Source organism: Cervus canadensis, chromosome 26, assembly GCF_019320065.1.
Source record: "Cervus canadensis isolate Bull #8, Minnesota chromosome 26, ASM1932006v1, whole genome shotgun sequence".
Lineage (NCBI taxonomy): Eukaryota > Metazoa > Chordata > Mammalia > Artiodactyla > Cervidae > Cervus > Cervus canadensis.
In genome coordinates this window covers 51,233,519-51,247,642 of record NC_057411.1, presented here as the reverse complement: position 1 = coordinate 51,247,642, position 14,124 = coordinate 51,233,519, and the positions used below count along the sequence as shown (strand labels likewise).

The 14,124-nt window shown below is 64.7% G+C and overlaps 1 protein-coding gene across 8 annotated transcripts in view; it reads left to right on the top strand.

The window, feature by feature from the left end:
• SH3BP2 (SH3 domain binding protein 2) overlaps positions 1-13,852 on the top strand; it is a 35,835-nt gene extending 21,983 nt beyond the window's left edge. For 7 of the 8 annotated variants that reach the window (XM_043447990.1, XM_043447991.1, XM_043447986.1 and 4 more), the window contains 12 exons: positions 3,965-4,104; positions 5,227-5,329; positions 6,671-6,788; positions 7,085-7,155; positions 7,825-7,913; positions 8,153-8,221; positions 9,726-10,368; positions 11,678-11,801; positions 12,017-12,072; positions 12,304-12,385; positions 12,862-12,921; positions 13,257-13,852. In XM_043447990.1, coding sequence (XP_043303925.1) covers positions 3,969-4,104; positions 5,227-5,329; positions 6,671-6,788; positions 7,085-7,155; positions 7,825-7,913; positions 8,153-8,221; positions 9,726-10,368; positions 11,678-11,801; positions 12,017-12,072; positions 12,304-12,385; positions 12,862-12,921; positions 13,257-13,394 — 1,689 coding nt within the window. In that variant the 5' untranslated portion in view covers positions 3,965-3,968 and the 3' untranslated portion in view covers positions 13,395-13,852. Of the gene's footprint in view, positions 1-2,778; positions 2,975-3,964; positions 4,105-5,226; positions 5,330-6,670; positions 6,789-7,084; positions 7,156-7,824; positions 7,914-8,152; positions 8,222-9,725; positions 10,369-11,677; positions 11,802-12,016; positions 12,073-12,303; positions 12,386-12,861; positions 12,922-13,256 lie in introns of those variants that run through there. The other variant, XM_043447987.1, reaches the window with a different exon arrangement.
• Positions 13,853-14,124: the final 272 nt, after the last annotated feature.

The following is a 14,124-nucleotide window of genomic DNA, read 5'->3' as shown; positions in this document are numbered from 1 at the left end:
AACCCTGCATTGGGAAGATCTCCTGGAGGAGGGCATGGCAACCCACTCCAGTATTCTTGCCTGGAGAATCCGCATGGACAGAAGAGCCTGGCGGGCTACAGTCCATGGGGTCCCAAAGAGTCAGACATGACTGAGCGACTAAGCACAGCACGTTGAGACAGTTGTGTGGTTTTGTACTTTATTAGATTTATACTGTATTGTTCAGTTGCTCAGTCGTGTCTGATCCTTTGCAACCCCATGGACATGCCAGGCTTCACTGTCCTTCACCATCGCCCAGAGCTTGCTCAAACACATGTTCATCAAGTCGGTGATGCCATCCAATCACCTCATACTCTGTCGTCCCCTTCTTCTCCCGCCTTCAATCTTTCCCACCATCAGGGGCTTTTCCAATGAGTCGGTTCTTCGCATCACGTGGCCAAAGTATTGGAGTTTCAGCTTGAGCATCAGTCCTTCCGATGAATATTCAAGACTGATTTCCTTTAAGATGGATTGGTTTGCTCTTCTTGCAGTCCAAGGAACTCTCAAGAGTCTTCTCCAACACCACAATTTAAAAGCATCAGTTTTTTGGTGCTCAGCCTTCTTAATGGTCCAGCTCTCACATCTATACATGACTACTGAAAAAAACCATAGCTTTGACTTGAAGGACTTTGTCGGCAAAGTAATGTCTCTGCTTTTTAATATGCTGTCTAGGTTTGATATAGCTTTTCTTCCAAGGAGCAAGTGTCTTTTAATTTCGTGGCTGCAGTCACCATCTGCAGTGATTTTGGAGCCCAAGAAAGTGAAATCTCTCACTGTTTCCATTGTTTCCCCATCTGTTTGCCATGAAGTGATGGGACTGGATGACATGATCTTCGTTTTCTGAATGTTGAGTTTTAAGCCAGGTTTTTCACTCTCCGCTTTCACCTTCCTCGAGGCTCTTTCGTTCCTCTTTGCTTTCTGCCCTAAGAGTAGGGTCATCTGCATATCTGAGGTTATTGATATTTCTCCCGGCAATCTTGATTCCAGCTTGTGCTTTATCCAGCCTGGCATTTTACATGATGTACTCTGCATAGAAGTTAAATAAGCAGGGTGATATAATGTTTAACATGCTTTGAATTTTGCTTTTTGATGGTTTTTTTGGCCCCAGTGCCAGCTTGCGAGATCTTAATTCCCCCACCAGGGGTTGAACCCAGGCCCTGGCAGTGAAAGTGCTGTCTTAAGAACTGAACCACCAAGGAATTTTCTACATTCTCTGAATTTTGACTGTTAAATCAAGCTTGCATTCCTAGGTTAAATCCCACTAGGCGTGGTCTAGAATTCATTGTGTGTGGTGCTGGATTCAGCTTGCTAGTGTTTTGGTTAGGAACTTTCTGTCTACACTCATAAGGGATGCTGGTCTGTAGTTTTCTTGTGAGGTCTTTGGTTTTGGTATCAAGGTAATGCTGGCCTTTTAGAATGAGTGCCTTCCTCTGGTTTTTGGCAGAGTTTGTGAAGGACTGGTGTTCATTTGGACCAACTCTTGAGGGTTGAGTTAGCTCAGTTGTAAAAGGAGGCAGTGGAAACACAGTGGACAGAGGCCTGAAGGTGGGAGCGTGGTGGACTTGAGTAACGTGTGCCCTGGGCCTGGCTGGTGCAGGCACAAGGGAGGCGGAGGGCAGGAGGAGAGCCCATGAGAGAGGTCCCCAGGGGCCGGATCCGGAAGGGCTGGTGGGATGTGAGCAGGTCCTGGTGTTTTAGAACAGAGCAGCGATGGGCATTGGGCATGTGTTAGAGAATGTGCGGAGGGGAGGGTGATGGAGGAAAGAGACTGGAGGCCCAGGGGGAACTGAGGAGAGGCAGTGGTAGCACCCAGAGGTGGTGGAGGGGGGCACAGGCTGGGGGGCTGGGAATGCTGTTGGGAGGGGTTGGCAAGGGCACTGTGAATGGGCATGGAGCGGAGGGAGGCTGCTGGGACAGGCCAGGGCTGGCTGCAGCGGGGAGGGGTCTGAGCGCTGGCCTGAGAAGGCAGCTGGTAACCAGGGGCGGGCAGCCATGTGGGAGCAGGGCTGAAAGTAGACCTGCCCTTTGCTGCCCGTGGCCCATGTTGGTCAGCAGTAGAGGAGGCAGAACGGTGGGGAGGCCACCAAGGGCCTCCGCCAACCTAGGGGGTCTCCTGGGAGTGTGCCCACCGACTTCCAATAAGGTGGGAGGTGCCCAGGACCAGACCCCTGACTCCTGCGGGGAATCCCGGGTCAGACCGGCGCCGCAGCCTTCCCCTGAGGGGGCACTCTCGCCCACCAGCTCCGCCTGAGCCGAGAGGCAGGGCGATCCTCCTCCCGACTGACCAGAGCCCCTCAGGGTGGGGTCCGGGGAGAAGGAGGCATTTTCCCAAGGGCTCCGTCGCACGGAGCCGGGTGGGGCTGGGGTCCGGGTGGGGGCCTTCTAGCCGCGGGGCTGTGAAGCCGGCTGCCCGTTCGCTTCTGAGGCTTCCTGACTCCGGGCGGCCCCCTCGGGCCTCCTTCTAGCCCCCGTGCGCCTCCTCGGGGCGGCCGGGGGAGAAATGGAGGCCCGGGCGGGGCCGCGCGAGGGGAGGAGCCGGGGGGCGGGGCGGTCCGGGGCGGTCCGGACTGGGGGCGGGTCTACCCGGCAGTGGGAGGGGGCGAGGGGCGGAGCGAGGGGCGGAGCGGCCCGGCCAGGCAGGGGCTGGGGGCGGGGCGAGGGGCGGGGCGTGGGCGGGGCGGCCCGGCTGGGAGCGGGGCGAGGGGCGGATCTGGGGGGGGCGGAGCGACCCGGACTGGGGCGGGGCGTGGGCGGGGCGGCCCGGCTGGGCGCGGGGCAGGGGGCGCGGCGGCATGGCGGGAGCGGGGTTGCGGCCGCGGGCTTGGGGTCGCCGGGAGGCTGGCGCCGGGGTCGAGGCGGCGGCCGGGGCGCGCGGCCCGGGGCCATGTCGGTGCGCACAGGGGAAGCGGGTGCGGGCTGTCCCCCCGAACCCAGCCGGGCCCGCCGCGTGGACATCGTGAGTACCGAGCGGGACTGAGCCGGCGCTTCCGGCGAGAACAAAGGCGGGCTGGCGGGCGGGGGCCGGCCCCCTGCAGGTCTGGGGGGTTCTGGGCGGGGCGGGGTCCGTCTATCTGCTGACACCTCCTGGGGCGGGCACCAGCGCGGGGCCTTCTTCTCCCTACGCCCGCGGTACCCTGTTCTGGGCCGGCCGGTCGGGCACCGGGGTGGTGCGCCTTTGTCGTAGCCTCCGCTGTTCGGGGACGCAGGCCAGAGGGCTGGCTTTGTGTGCAGGGGGAGCTGAAGGGGGCAGCCCGCGGGACCTGGGCAGAGGCCGAGGCCGGGGCCCCACCGAGGATGAGGCGTCCGGGGAGGCGGGAGGCAGTGAACATTTGGTGGAGTGCGCTGGTTTGCCAAGAGCAGTGGTTTTCTCTGTATGCATGTGTGTCTCGGGGAATGGGGCAGCAGTTCCAGCAAGACTGGGCTTCTGGGTCTGACCCTGACTCCTTCAGCTCCACTATGGACCCAGGAGGAACCAGGCACCGGTGGGATGGGGGCGGGCACTGGAAAAAACAGTGCAGGGTGGGGGGTGCAGTTCAGAGGGACCAGGAGTAGGGGCTGGACCGGAGTGTGACTGGGCATTGAGGTGCCTCACAGAGAAGGACACTCTGAGATTTGAGGGACAAGTAGGCGTTCTCCAGGTGAAGAGGGTTAGTAGTCATTCCAGGTGGAGGCTGGAAGTGTGAGACTAAAGAGTCTGTGAGGTTTCTGGGAGAGCGCCTGGAACAGGAGGAAGAGGCCGTGGAGTGGGGTCCTGGAACGGAGGGTCCTGTGTTAACCCCCAGGCAGGCAGCCTGTCCCTGGTGTCTGCACTGTGTGGTCCCTGCCCGAGTGATGCCCCAGGCTGACGGGGTGGATCCCAGTCAACCCACCACATCGTCATGGCCACAGTAGGCAATGTGCGTCCCCATCCCTGGCTAAGACACGTTCCCTTCCCTTTGTATTGTAGCTTCATGGCGGCCGAAGAGATGCACTGGCCTGTCCCCATGAAGGCCATCGGTGCGCAGAACTTGCTCACCATGCCTGGGGGTGTGGCCAAGGCCGGCTACTTGCACAAGAAGGGCGGTACCCAGCTGCAGCTGCTCAAATGTGAGTCCCCTGGGTGGGGGTGGGGGGACATGAAGGGAGGCCCCAGGAATAGGGCTGAGCCCCCCTGGGCCTCTGTGGCCAGGCAACCCGCCTTCCTGAGCCTCTGCTTCCTTCCTTGCCTTGGGCCCTCTGGAGTTTCCCTTCTGTCTCTGCCCTCTTGGGCCCTGACCTTGGCCTTTCTAGCCCGCAGGGCTGTGGGAGGGTCTGGGGTGGTGCAGCTGGGGGAGACAGGAGGGCATCGGGTGCATAGTGCTGACCAGCTGGCCAGGGAGCTTCAGCCCGTGGCCAGGAGCTGTGGGCCCTTATTGATCTGGTAGGTCTGGTTCCTGCATGGTGCCTTCACTGTATCAGGTTGGTGTTCAATGAGCCAGGCAGTCACTCTGTCTGTAGTGAATCCATGTGCCAAGCTATCACCCATCTGGGTGCTGGGTCTCTGGAGAGCTTCATGAGACCTGGGCTCTGGTCCCTAGGAGAGCAGGCTGGGAGAGGGGGAGCCCCCAGGCCTGCGAGATGCCTGGCTTCGAGACACTGAAGGCCCGACAGCATCAGGACCTTGTCCATCCCTCTGACCAGCCACGAGGTCCGTGGGGTTGCTCGAGCGGTGCCCTCTGCCAGGGACTCCCTGACCCCTGTGCTGCCTGGTTGAGGGGCCCAGGCTGACTGGTTTGGTGTCTCCCTTCTCCTCTTCTGAACTGGAGGCTCCAGCGAGGGCCTGCTGCTGAGCTGCTCCCGGGCCTAGGAGGAGCTGCTCAGGGACGGGGCTCTCACCATCACTACCTGGGGTCGGCTCCATGCTGGGCGGTGGCGCTCTTGTTGGCAGCATCTCTGGGCTTTTTTGCCCCCACCCTCACTCTACCAGCCGGGGTGGAGGGCACCTCACAGAAGCTGGGCAGCACCAGCAACGTGGCTCTGGCCGCTGGCCCCGCCTCTGCCCTTCCTGGAGCCCGCTTTAGTGCTTGTTGCTGGGTGCCACGCAGCTCCCCGAATCTCCCCCTGCACCTGGGGGACCTGCGTGCCCATCAGCCTGCTGCCTGTTTAGACTCTGCCCTGGAGCCATCCTGGGCCTCTGGGCGTGGTCCCCAGAGGCCGAGGCTCACCCGCCCTGCCCCGCCCCGCCCGCAGGGCCTCTGCGCTTTGTGGTCATCCACAAACGGTGTATCTACTACTTCAAGAGCAGCACATCCGCCTCCCCGCAGGGCGCCTTCTCGCTGAGCGGCTACAACCGGTAAGTGCCCTGCTGGCCGCTGGGGCTAGCGGCTCCCCCTGGCTCCCACTAAGGCAGGTCCAGGCCTTCCTGTTCACGACCCCAGCCCTTTGGATAAGCCCCACCCCTGCCAGTCCCTCCTCTCCTGAGAGCCAGCCCTCAGGCTTGGCCAAGGGCCTGGGGGCAAGGTCAGGGCCTCCTCCAGGATCTACTCTCCAGAGTCCCCCTCCAGCCCTCCTTCCTCCCCACCTCTTGCCCTTTCCCCCACTGCCGCCTCCTGGCCTAGAGCCCAGCCTGCTGGCCCAGGCTGTGCGCTGGGGCTTTAATCAGCCACGAGCCTGCCCCCCAGGGCCTTTCTGACTAATGGTCCGCTGGGCCGTCACCAGGCACGGAATAGGATGGGGCGTGTTGGCGTGGGCGGGGCGGGGCGGGGCGGGGCGGAGCGCCCGCCCCCGCCCCGCCCCGCCCCCCCCCGCCCTCAGCCTCTGGGACCTGCGCTGCGCGTGTGCTTCCTGGCTCTAGGTCTTGGGGTCACACCACCCAGGCCGTGCGGCTCTGGTCCCCTGAGGAGGGCCTGGCCCTTCCTGCCTGGGAGAACCCGCGGGTCCCTTGGTGTCAGTGGCAGGACGGGGACCCCTCGGGAGTGACTGGGCCTTTGCGCACATCCTGCCTGCAGCCTAGTGCCAGGTCTGCAGGCGGAGGACGGGGAGGCTCCAGGGCCCTGTGGCTGCCAGCAGGCACGGGGGCGTGGAGCTCTGGGGTCCTCTGAAGAGGGACGTTTCTTTTCCACAGACACACTGCCCACAGCCTGGTGGGGGTGCAGCCTAGCCCCAGGGCATGGTCCACGCCCCCCGATGGCACCTGCCCAGGTGCCCAGCCTGACCGCATCCCTCCGGCAGATGTGATCATTCCCTGAACCCCTCGTCCCGGCTGTGGGAACAGCCACGGTCACTTCTCTGAAGTGCTCTGTGGCACACTGCCTGGGACCAGGGGTGGGGCCAAGACTGACTCGAGCCCCATGAGGGTCCCCAGCAGGCAGCCAGGGGTCAGGCGGGGCCCCAGGCATCCAAGTAAAGTTTTGCTGGTTGGGGGGGGCAGCGAGAGTGGGGTGTCCTTGACTCGGAGCCCCGCACCACTGCTTCCTGAAAGCCCTCCCAGATCTGCACTGTCCCTCACTGCCCGCCCTTGCCCACACACTTCCCTCTGCTGCAAGCACCCCGGCCTTCAGGCCACAGTGTAGGGGGGGATGACCGTGTCCCTCAGGGCGTGGTGCTGGGTGCCAAGGCCTGTCCAGGGGTGGGTCCGCGTTCAGGTGGTCCCTGTGGGCAGGGAGCAGATAGTGACCACTGGCATTGCCCTCAGGGTGATGCGGGCGGCTGAGGAGACAACGTCCAACAATGTCTTCCCCTTCAAGATCATCCACATCAGCAAGAAGCACCGCACGTGGTTCTTCTCTGCCTCCTCGGAGGACGAGCGCAAGGTGCCTGGGGGGCAAGGACCGGTCTCAGCCCCCACGCAGGCCCTGTGGGGCCCCCCGGGACGCGGGCAGCTGGGCTGGTGCTGCTCCTCTGTCTCCTGTCCTCACGCCCAGAGCCTGGCGCCAGCAGCCCTTGCGCTCACGGTGGCGGTCTCAGGAGGAACCCGGGTGGGCCGGCAGAGGGCCGCAGCCCCGGAAGAGCCGGCCTTGGGGGTCGATGCAGACCAGCCTGTGTGGGGAGGGGAGGGCAGGGCAGGCGAGGGTGGGTCCTGCCCGCTGAGGCCCTGGCTCACCTGCAGAGCTGGATGGCCTTGCTGCGCAAGGAGATCGGCCACTTCCAGGAGAAGAAGGAGCTGCCTCTGGATGCCAGGTGGGTGGGGCCTGGGGGCGGGCGGGGTGTTCCTAGGGCCCCGGCTGGGATCCTGAGCTGGCCCCCAACCCCTGGGGGCTGGGCCCAGGGTCTCCTCGTTGAAGGCGCTTATCCGGGTGCCACCTGGGCTGCGTGTGTGCGGGGTGTGCCCCCGAGTGTGTAAGCCTGTGTGTGCGTGCGCCCTGTCGGGGGCGTCTGTGTGGGAGGTGACATGTGGTTTTACCTGTCCAGCTGGGAGGCCCGGTTTTGTAGCAGCTTAGTCCTGTGGGTCCCCAGCCCCCTTCACGGGGGAGTGAGTCGCCAGGGCGGTGGGCCAGCCCGTCCGGGTCTTGCTGACTGCATGGGGCATGGGGAGGGTGGCTCAGCAGACAGAGGGGCTCTCCAGGCGGGAACATTTACCCAGTCCTTTCAGTGATGAGGATTCCGGCGGGCCCCTGCCTGAGCCCCCAGGGCAGGAGCAGGCGGGGACCTGGGCCCAGCCCTGAGGTCTGGCACCGGGCTGGGCAGGCAGGGGGTGCGCCTGTGGCGAGAACCACAGTGGGGCTGAGAAGGCAGTCGCCCCCCGCCCCAGTCTCCTGTTCTGTGTGTGTCTGCATGTCCGCATGTGTGAGTGTGGAAGGGCCCCTGCCCGGTCCTCACCGCCCGTCCGCCTGCCCTCCCTGCTCTCAGCGACTCCAGCTCGGACACCGATAGCTTCTACGGCGCCATCGAGCGGCCGGTGGACATCAGCCTGTCTCCGCACCCCACGGACAGCGAAGGTGAGATGCGTCCCGTGTGCCGGGCCTGTGCCCCGGTACAGCTGGCTGCTGCCCAGTGGGGAGGCGTGGCTGACTGGCCTGCCTGCTCTGCCCCTTGGGTTTTCTCAGGCAGCCTGGGTGTCTTGGGTCCGGGGTCCACATCCTGGCCTCTGCCTCCCTGAGGGGGTGGGGTTTGGAGGGCCCCGCCCAGCCACCTGGTCCTGGGGTGCCCCGGGCCTGATGCCCTGTCTGCCTTGCAGACTACGAGCATGATGACGAGGACGACTCATACTTGGAGCCCGACTCCCCCGATCCCGGGAGGCCTGAGGGTAGGTCGGGCGGGCCCACAGCCTGGGCAGCGCTTGGGGCGGGGAGTGGGGCCTCGGGGCTGGACGGAGCCCTCTAGCTGGGAGTGGCTGTCCTGGTAGGCTCTGGGTGGCCTCAGGCCTGACCATCTCCACCTCGGGCCTCAGTTTTCCTCCTTCCACTCAAGGGTTTGGAGGGTCAGACCAGGAGTGGCGGGCTCTGCTCTCCAACCTCCTCCAGTTAGCCTGGGGTGGGAGAGGGGTGGTTCAGGGATAAATTGGGGGGCCCTACACTTAGCCAGGCCCTGGCTGAGCCGGGGACAGCAAGGCTAGCCCTCTGTGAGCACCTCTGGTGGCCATGTGGTCACTTACCGCCCCACCCAGCCCTACCTCCCAAAGCCAGGGCTATGAGCTTGTACCCGCATCACCAGGGAGACAGGGAGGGGTGTGGGAGGGCCACGCCCCTGTCCTGCTCTATGTCTTGTCACTCCCTGCCCCTGCTGTCTGTCCCCATCTCTCCATCCCTTGCCTTCTGTCTCATTGCTCACTAGTCCTTCCCCCACCCCATTCTCCTTCCCCAGCCCCTCTTGTCCTTGTCACTTTCATTATCCCCGGGGACTTGGCCCAATTCTTCCACCACCGCCTACCTGTTCCTTGACCTCTTGTCCAATGACCTAGATTTCTGCCTTCCTTCGTCCCCTCATGACCTTTTCTTGGCTCTTGTTGTTGTTCAGTCTCTTAAGTCGTGTTTGACTCTTTGCGACCCCATGGACGGCAGCATGCCAGGCTTCCCTGTCCATCACCAACTCCCGGAGCTTACCCAAACCCATGTCCATTGAGTCGGTCATGCCATCCAACCATCTCATCCTCTGTTGTCCCCTTCTTCTCCCGCCTTCAATCTTTCCCATCATCAGGGTCTTTTCAAGTGAGTCAGTTTTTCGCACCGAGTGGCCAAAGTATTAGAGCTTCAGCTTCAGCATCAGTCCTTCCAATGAATATTCAGAACTAAGTTTCTTTAGGATGGACTGGTTGGATCTCCTTGAAGTTCAAGGGACTCTCAAGAGTCTTCCCCAACACCACAGTTCGAAAGCCTCAAGTCCACTCAGCGTCCACTAAATGTTTTGTAGCAGCTTGAATGTGTCACAAGCAGACCCAACCCGTCTCCCCCCAGCCTGTTCCCGCCCTTCCGCCTCGCCTGTCGGCAGGAGTCCCAGCTGCCCTCTGAGCCCAATCCTGGGAGGCTTCCCGGCCTCCTCTCTGTCTCTTGCCTCCCCCTCTGGGAACCTGATGTGCATCTGGGCTTCGGGAAGTTTTGTCCAGGCTTTGGAGGGCGGCTGGGATGGGCCCAGTGGCATGAGGCGGGCCAGACCCAGAAGGAAGGCCGCACGGGGAGTGTTGGGTGTGGGGGGCTGTGGGGTGGCCAGGCTGCGGGGCAGGGGCCCTGGCTGTCCGCCACCCGCAGAGGGGGTGCAGCTGCAGCCTCCAGCGGGGGACGCCTGTTTACCACGTGGTTCTTTTTGCCCTGCAGATGCCCTGATCCACCCACCGGCCTACCCCCCGCCCCCCGTGCCCACGCCCAGGAAGCCAGTCTTCTCTGAGGTGCCCCGCGCCCACTCCTTCACCTCAAAGGGTCCAGGCCCCTTGCTGCCACCCCCACCCCCCAAGCGCGGCCTCCCCGACGCCGGCCCGGCCCCAGAGGACTCCAGGCGGGAGCTGCTGGCCCTTCGGCGGGTGGAGCCCAGCCCTAGGGTGCCCGCCGTCTCCCGGAGGATGAGCGACCCCCCACTGAACGTCCTGCCCCCTGGGCCCGGTCTCCGGAAAGCCCCTTGCTTCCCTGAGAACAGCAGCCCCAGCCTGGAGCCCAGGATCCCCGTGCACGGGGTCAGCCCCACCAGCACAGCCGTGGCCGCCTCCCGGAACTGTGACAAGCTCAAGTCCTTCCACCTGTCCCCCCGGGGGCCACCCGCACCCGAGCCCCCGCCCGTGCCGGCCAACAAGCCCAAGTTCCTGAAGATGGTGGAAGAGGGCCCCCCGAGGGAGGCGGCCAGGCCCGGACCCTGTGTGCCCCCTGTGGCCCCCCGGCCGCCTCCGCTGAAGCTGCCCGTGCCCGAGGCCGCAGACCGGCCCCCCGTCCTGCCCCGGCCAGAGAAGCCAGCGCTCCCGCACCTCCAGTGAGTCTGCGGCCCGGGCCCCCCGGAACCCCCTCCCCAGCCCGTTGACCCTCTTGACCACCGGTGACCCCGTCTCCCTGCCCCCGGCTCTTGGCCCACATGGGCGCCAGGCCCTCGATCGCCTGCCTGCTTAGGCCGACCGGCTGCCCCTTCACACCTGACCCTGGGGCTCGGGGGCATCCTGCCTTACCCAGTGGGTGGTGAGCCTGGAGTCTGTGGCTGCTGCGGGGAGCCATGGGCGAGGAGGGCTTTGGGGACACTGGCCTTCTGGAGCCCCTGTCGGCGGGGAGGGCCCCCCAGGATCAAGGGAGCGGCTGCAGGGCAGCTGGCCTTCTGGGGACAGGGCTTCGGGGAGGCGTGGTGCTGAGCCTCTGTGGGCCAGCGTGCCCCAGCGGGCCCTCCGGGGCCACAAGCGTCCTTCCCAGCGCTGGCTCTGAAGCCACCAAGGCTGCCTGAGCCCTTCCCAACTGGAAAGCCGCTGGAATGCGGGACCGCCCGACTCCCCCTGAGGCCTGCTCCAGACCCCGTGGGCTTCAGTGCTGGGCAGTGCCGGGAAAGGCGCGTGTCATGGCACCTCCAGCCCGTGGGACCCTCAGCAGTGAAGGCTCTGGGGGCCACGGGGCGAGCCCCGAGTGGATGCTCCCGCCCGGTTCTCCCCGGGAGCCCTTGACCGTGTCTCGCTCCTCCCCAGGGCTCTGCCAGCACTGTGCCCGTCAGGACGTCCTATGAGGGGCTGCAGAGTCGCGGGCCGGGTCCCTGTATCAGGCTCTGGGCCTGGCCCTGAGTGCCACAGGGCCGCCTGGGCCACAGTCGATCATCCACAGCACAGCGGCACCCACAGCCTGGCAGCCCATCCAGGGCGCCTTCCTGAATCCTCCCCGGAGCCCTGGCTTAGGAGCACATGGCCACGCGCAAGGGCGTCTCTTTGGCCTGGGCTGTTGATGTTGTCCTCGATTGCTGTCAGGGGAGCGTGGCTTGGCTGAGGCCACAGGGCTGGTCCGTAGCAAGGAGACCGCCCTCAGACTGGGGCCTTTTCCCGCAGCGTCCAGACCCCAGGATGACCCAGGCCAGGGATCCCAGCTCAGGCTTCCTGGCCTCGGTGATTCCTGCTGCCCCAGGGTGGTCAGCACGGACCCTGGCTCCTGGAGCTCCACAGTCACGAGCCTTTGATGGCCGCCAGGGCTTCGGGCCCCAGACCTCCTGGGTTCCGAGGCTCAGTGCGGTCGCCCAGAGGGCGAGGGGGCATCACCGAGGGGCTTTGTCCCCCATCTGACGGACCACGGCTTCCCTCTCCTTGTCCCGCTCCCAGGCGATCACCCCCTGATGGGCAGAGTTTCAGGAGCTTCTCCTTTGAAAAACCCCGGAAAGCTGTGCAGACTGACACGTTGCAGGCGGACGCTGGCGGGGAGGGCTCCGACGATGACTATGAGAAGGCATGGCTGGGGGGCGGCGCCCACATCTCAGCCGCTGAGGGGGCCGTGGAGGGGGCTGGCGGGCTGTCGGAAAGCTGGGGGTCCTGGGGCTGGAGGGTAGAACTCGGTACAAAGGCCTGGCTCCCAGCACAGGCTGGCAGCCAGCGGGGAGGAGGGACCCCAGCCCCAGTCCCGGGCCACGACCCTAACCCGGACCCTTCACCCTGACCACTCAGGTGCCACTGCCCAGCTCAGTCTTCATCAACACCACCGAGTCCTGCGAGGTGGAAAGGTCGGTGCGCCGTCTGCCTTTCTCCACGGCCTTGTTTGGGCAGACCTGAGGTTCTCTGCCCCCCGCCCCCACCTCAGGTCTTCCTGCCTTTCTGGCCGCCCCCCGCCCCGGGCTCTGTGCGTCTGCCCCTGTGACCCCCGGTGCTCTTGGAATGGGGGAGGTGGGTGGGGTCGGAGGGCCCCCGAGAGCTGCCCGAGGCCGGCTCCCCTCCACGCCGCCATGTTGTTGTAGGCTCTTCAAGACCACGAGCCCCCAGGGGGCGCCCCAGGACGGTCTCTACTGCATCCGGAACTCCTCCACCAAGTCGGGGAAGGTAGGCACCGAGGGAGGTGGGCCCGGGGGTCTCGTCACCATCGGCAGTGATGCCCACCCCGCAGCATGGGCAGGAGGCAGGGAGGAAAGGGTGGGGTTCCTGTTCCTGCAACTTGAGGGGGGCTTCTTGGGGGCGGTGAGCCTGGTAGGACGTCCGCTGGCTCTGCCCAGGGCCCTCCAAGGGTGACTTGTGTGACCTCACTGAGCCTCAGCTGCCCCGTGACTATCAGGGGTGGTCCCAGCGTGGACCAGACGTGCCGCTGTTACTTACGTCTCACCCGACTCTGAGGGCGGGATCCCTGGGGCAAGGTTGCCCGTCTGGACCCTGCTGTCCGTGTGCAAGGCCGCCCTCCCCCATGGACCCAGCCTTGACTCTGCTGCCCACCGGCTCGGTCTCTGAGGGGCCTGCTCGGGGTCTAAGGGTCATCGTCATCCCAAGGTGAGCGAGCCCTGTGCTGCCTGCTTCTCTGCCTGCAGGTTCTGGTCGTGTGGGATGAGACCTCCAGCAAAGTGAGGAACTACCGCATCTTTGAGAAGGTGAGCAGGCGGCCTCGAGGAAGGCCCCAGGCAGGAGGGGAAGCCTGCCCTAGGGCCTGGCTGGGGTCCCGGGAGTCTCCCTGGTGGAGCACAGGCAGTGGGCACTCAGGCCCACGCCTCCAAACACCCCTCCTCCTTCCCCCTCCCCTCCCCAACTCCCGACCCAGCTGTGTCCCCGGATGGACCCCACAGGAGATGGGGTGACCCGCCCCCAACCCTCGACTTGTCTGCAGACCTTGCCGGCACCCCCTGGGCAGGCGTTACTGCCAAGCGCCCCATTTCACAGGGCAGGCAGGCTGGCCAGCCCCCCCCGACCCTGGCCCCTCCCCCCGCAGGACTCGAAGTTCTACCTGGAGGGAGAGGTCCTCTTTGTGAGCGTGGGCAGCCTGGTGGAACACTACCACACCCACGTGCTGCCCGGCCACCAGAGCCTGCTGCTGCAGCACCCGTACGGCTATGCCAGGCCCAGGTGACACCCGTGCTACTCGCTACTGGGCAGAGGCCACCCCGGGGGCCCCGGCCCCAGGCCGCGCAGGAGGAGGCTGGCCCGCGCGGGAGGCTGAGTGGAGCCAGCAGCGAGCTCTGACCTGGGGCCTCCCCAGCGGACATCTCAGAGGAATCTCAAGGCCAGGCCCCGCCCAGCAGGCTGGGTCCCGGGGCCAGGCCGTGCCCTGGGCCCCAGAGGATGGGTTGGGGCTCTCCCATCTCACCCTGCCCACTGCCCAGGGGCCCAGGACTGAGCCTGGACTGGACTTCACGGACAGGAATGGAGGTTCCCCCAGCACACCCACCCTGCACTGGGCTGGGAGCTCAGCAGGGCTGGCGTATTTGGGGTGGGGAGGCAGGGGCTGGACCCCCGAGGAACGTTACAACACAGGCTCCGTGAGGGGCCGGTGCTGAGCAATAAAGCACAGATGACTTTTGCACCGTGGCCAGGGCTGACTGAGTACCCACTCCAGGGTCCAAGCAGTGACCTTGCCAGGTCAGCTCCCCCTAAATGGTGGTCTTGTCTTCCAAACCACAGGTCGCTAAATGGCTTGATCTTGGGTGCACAACTGGTCACAGGACAGGACCCCAAAGTCGGACGGTCTGGGTTCAAAGCCTGTACATGAAGGACCAGATTCCGCTGCCGCGAGTCCAGTTCAGGGCAGTGAGGCTGCAGAGCTGAAGGCCCCGCATGTCTCTAGTTGGGTCATTCACTGG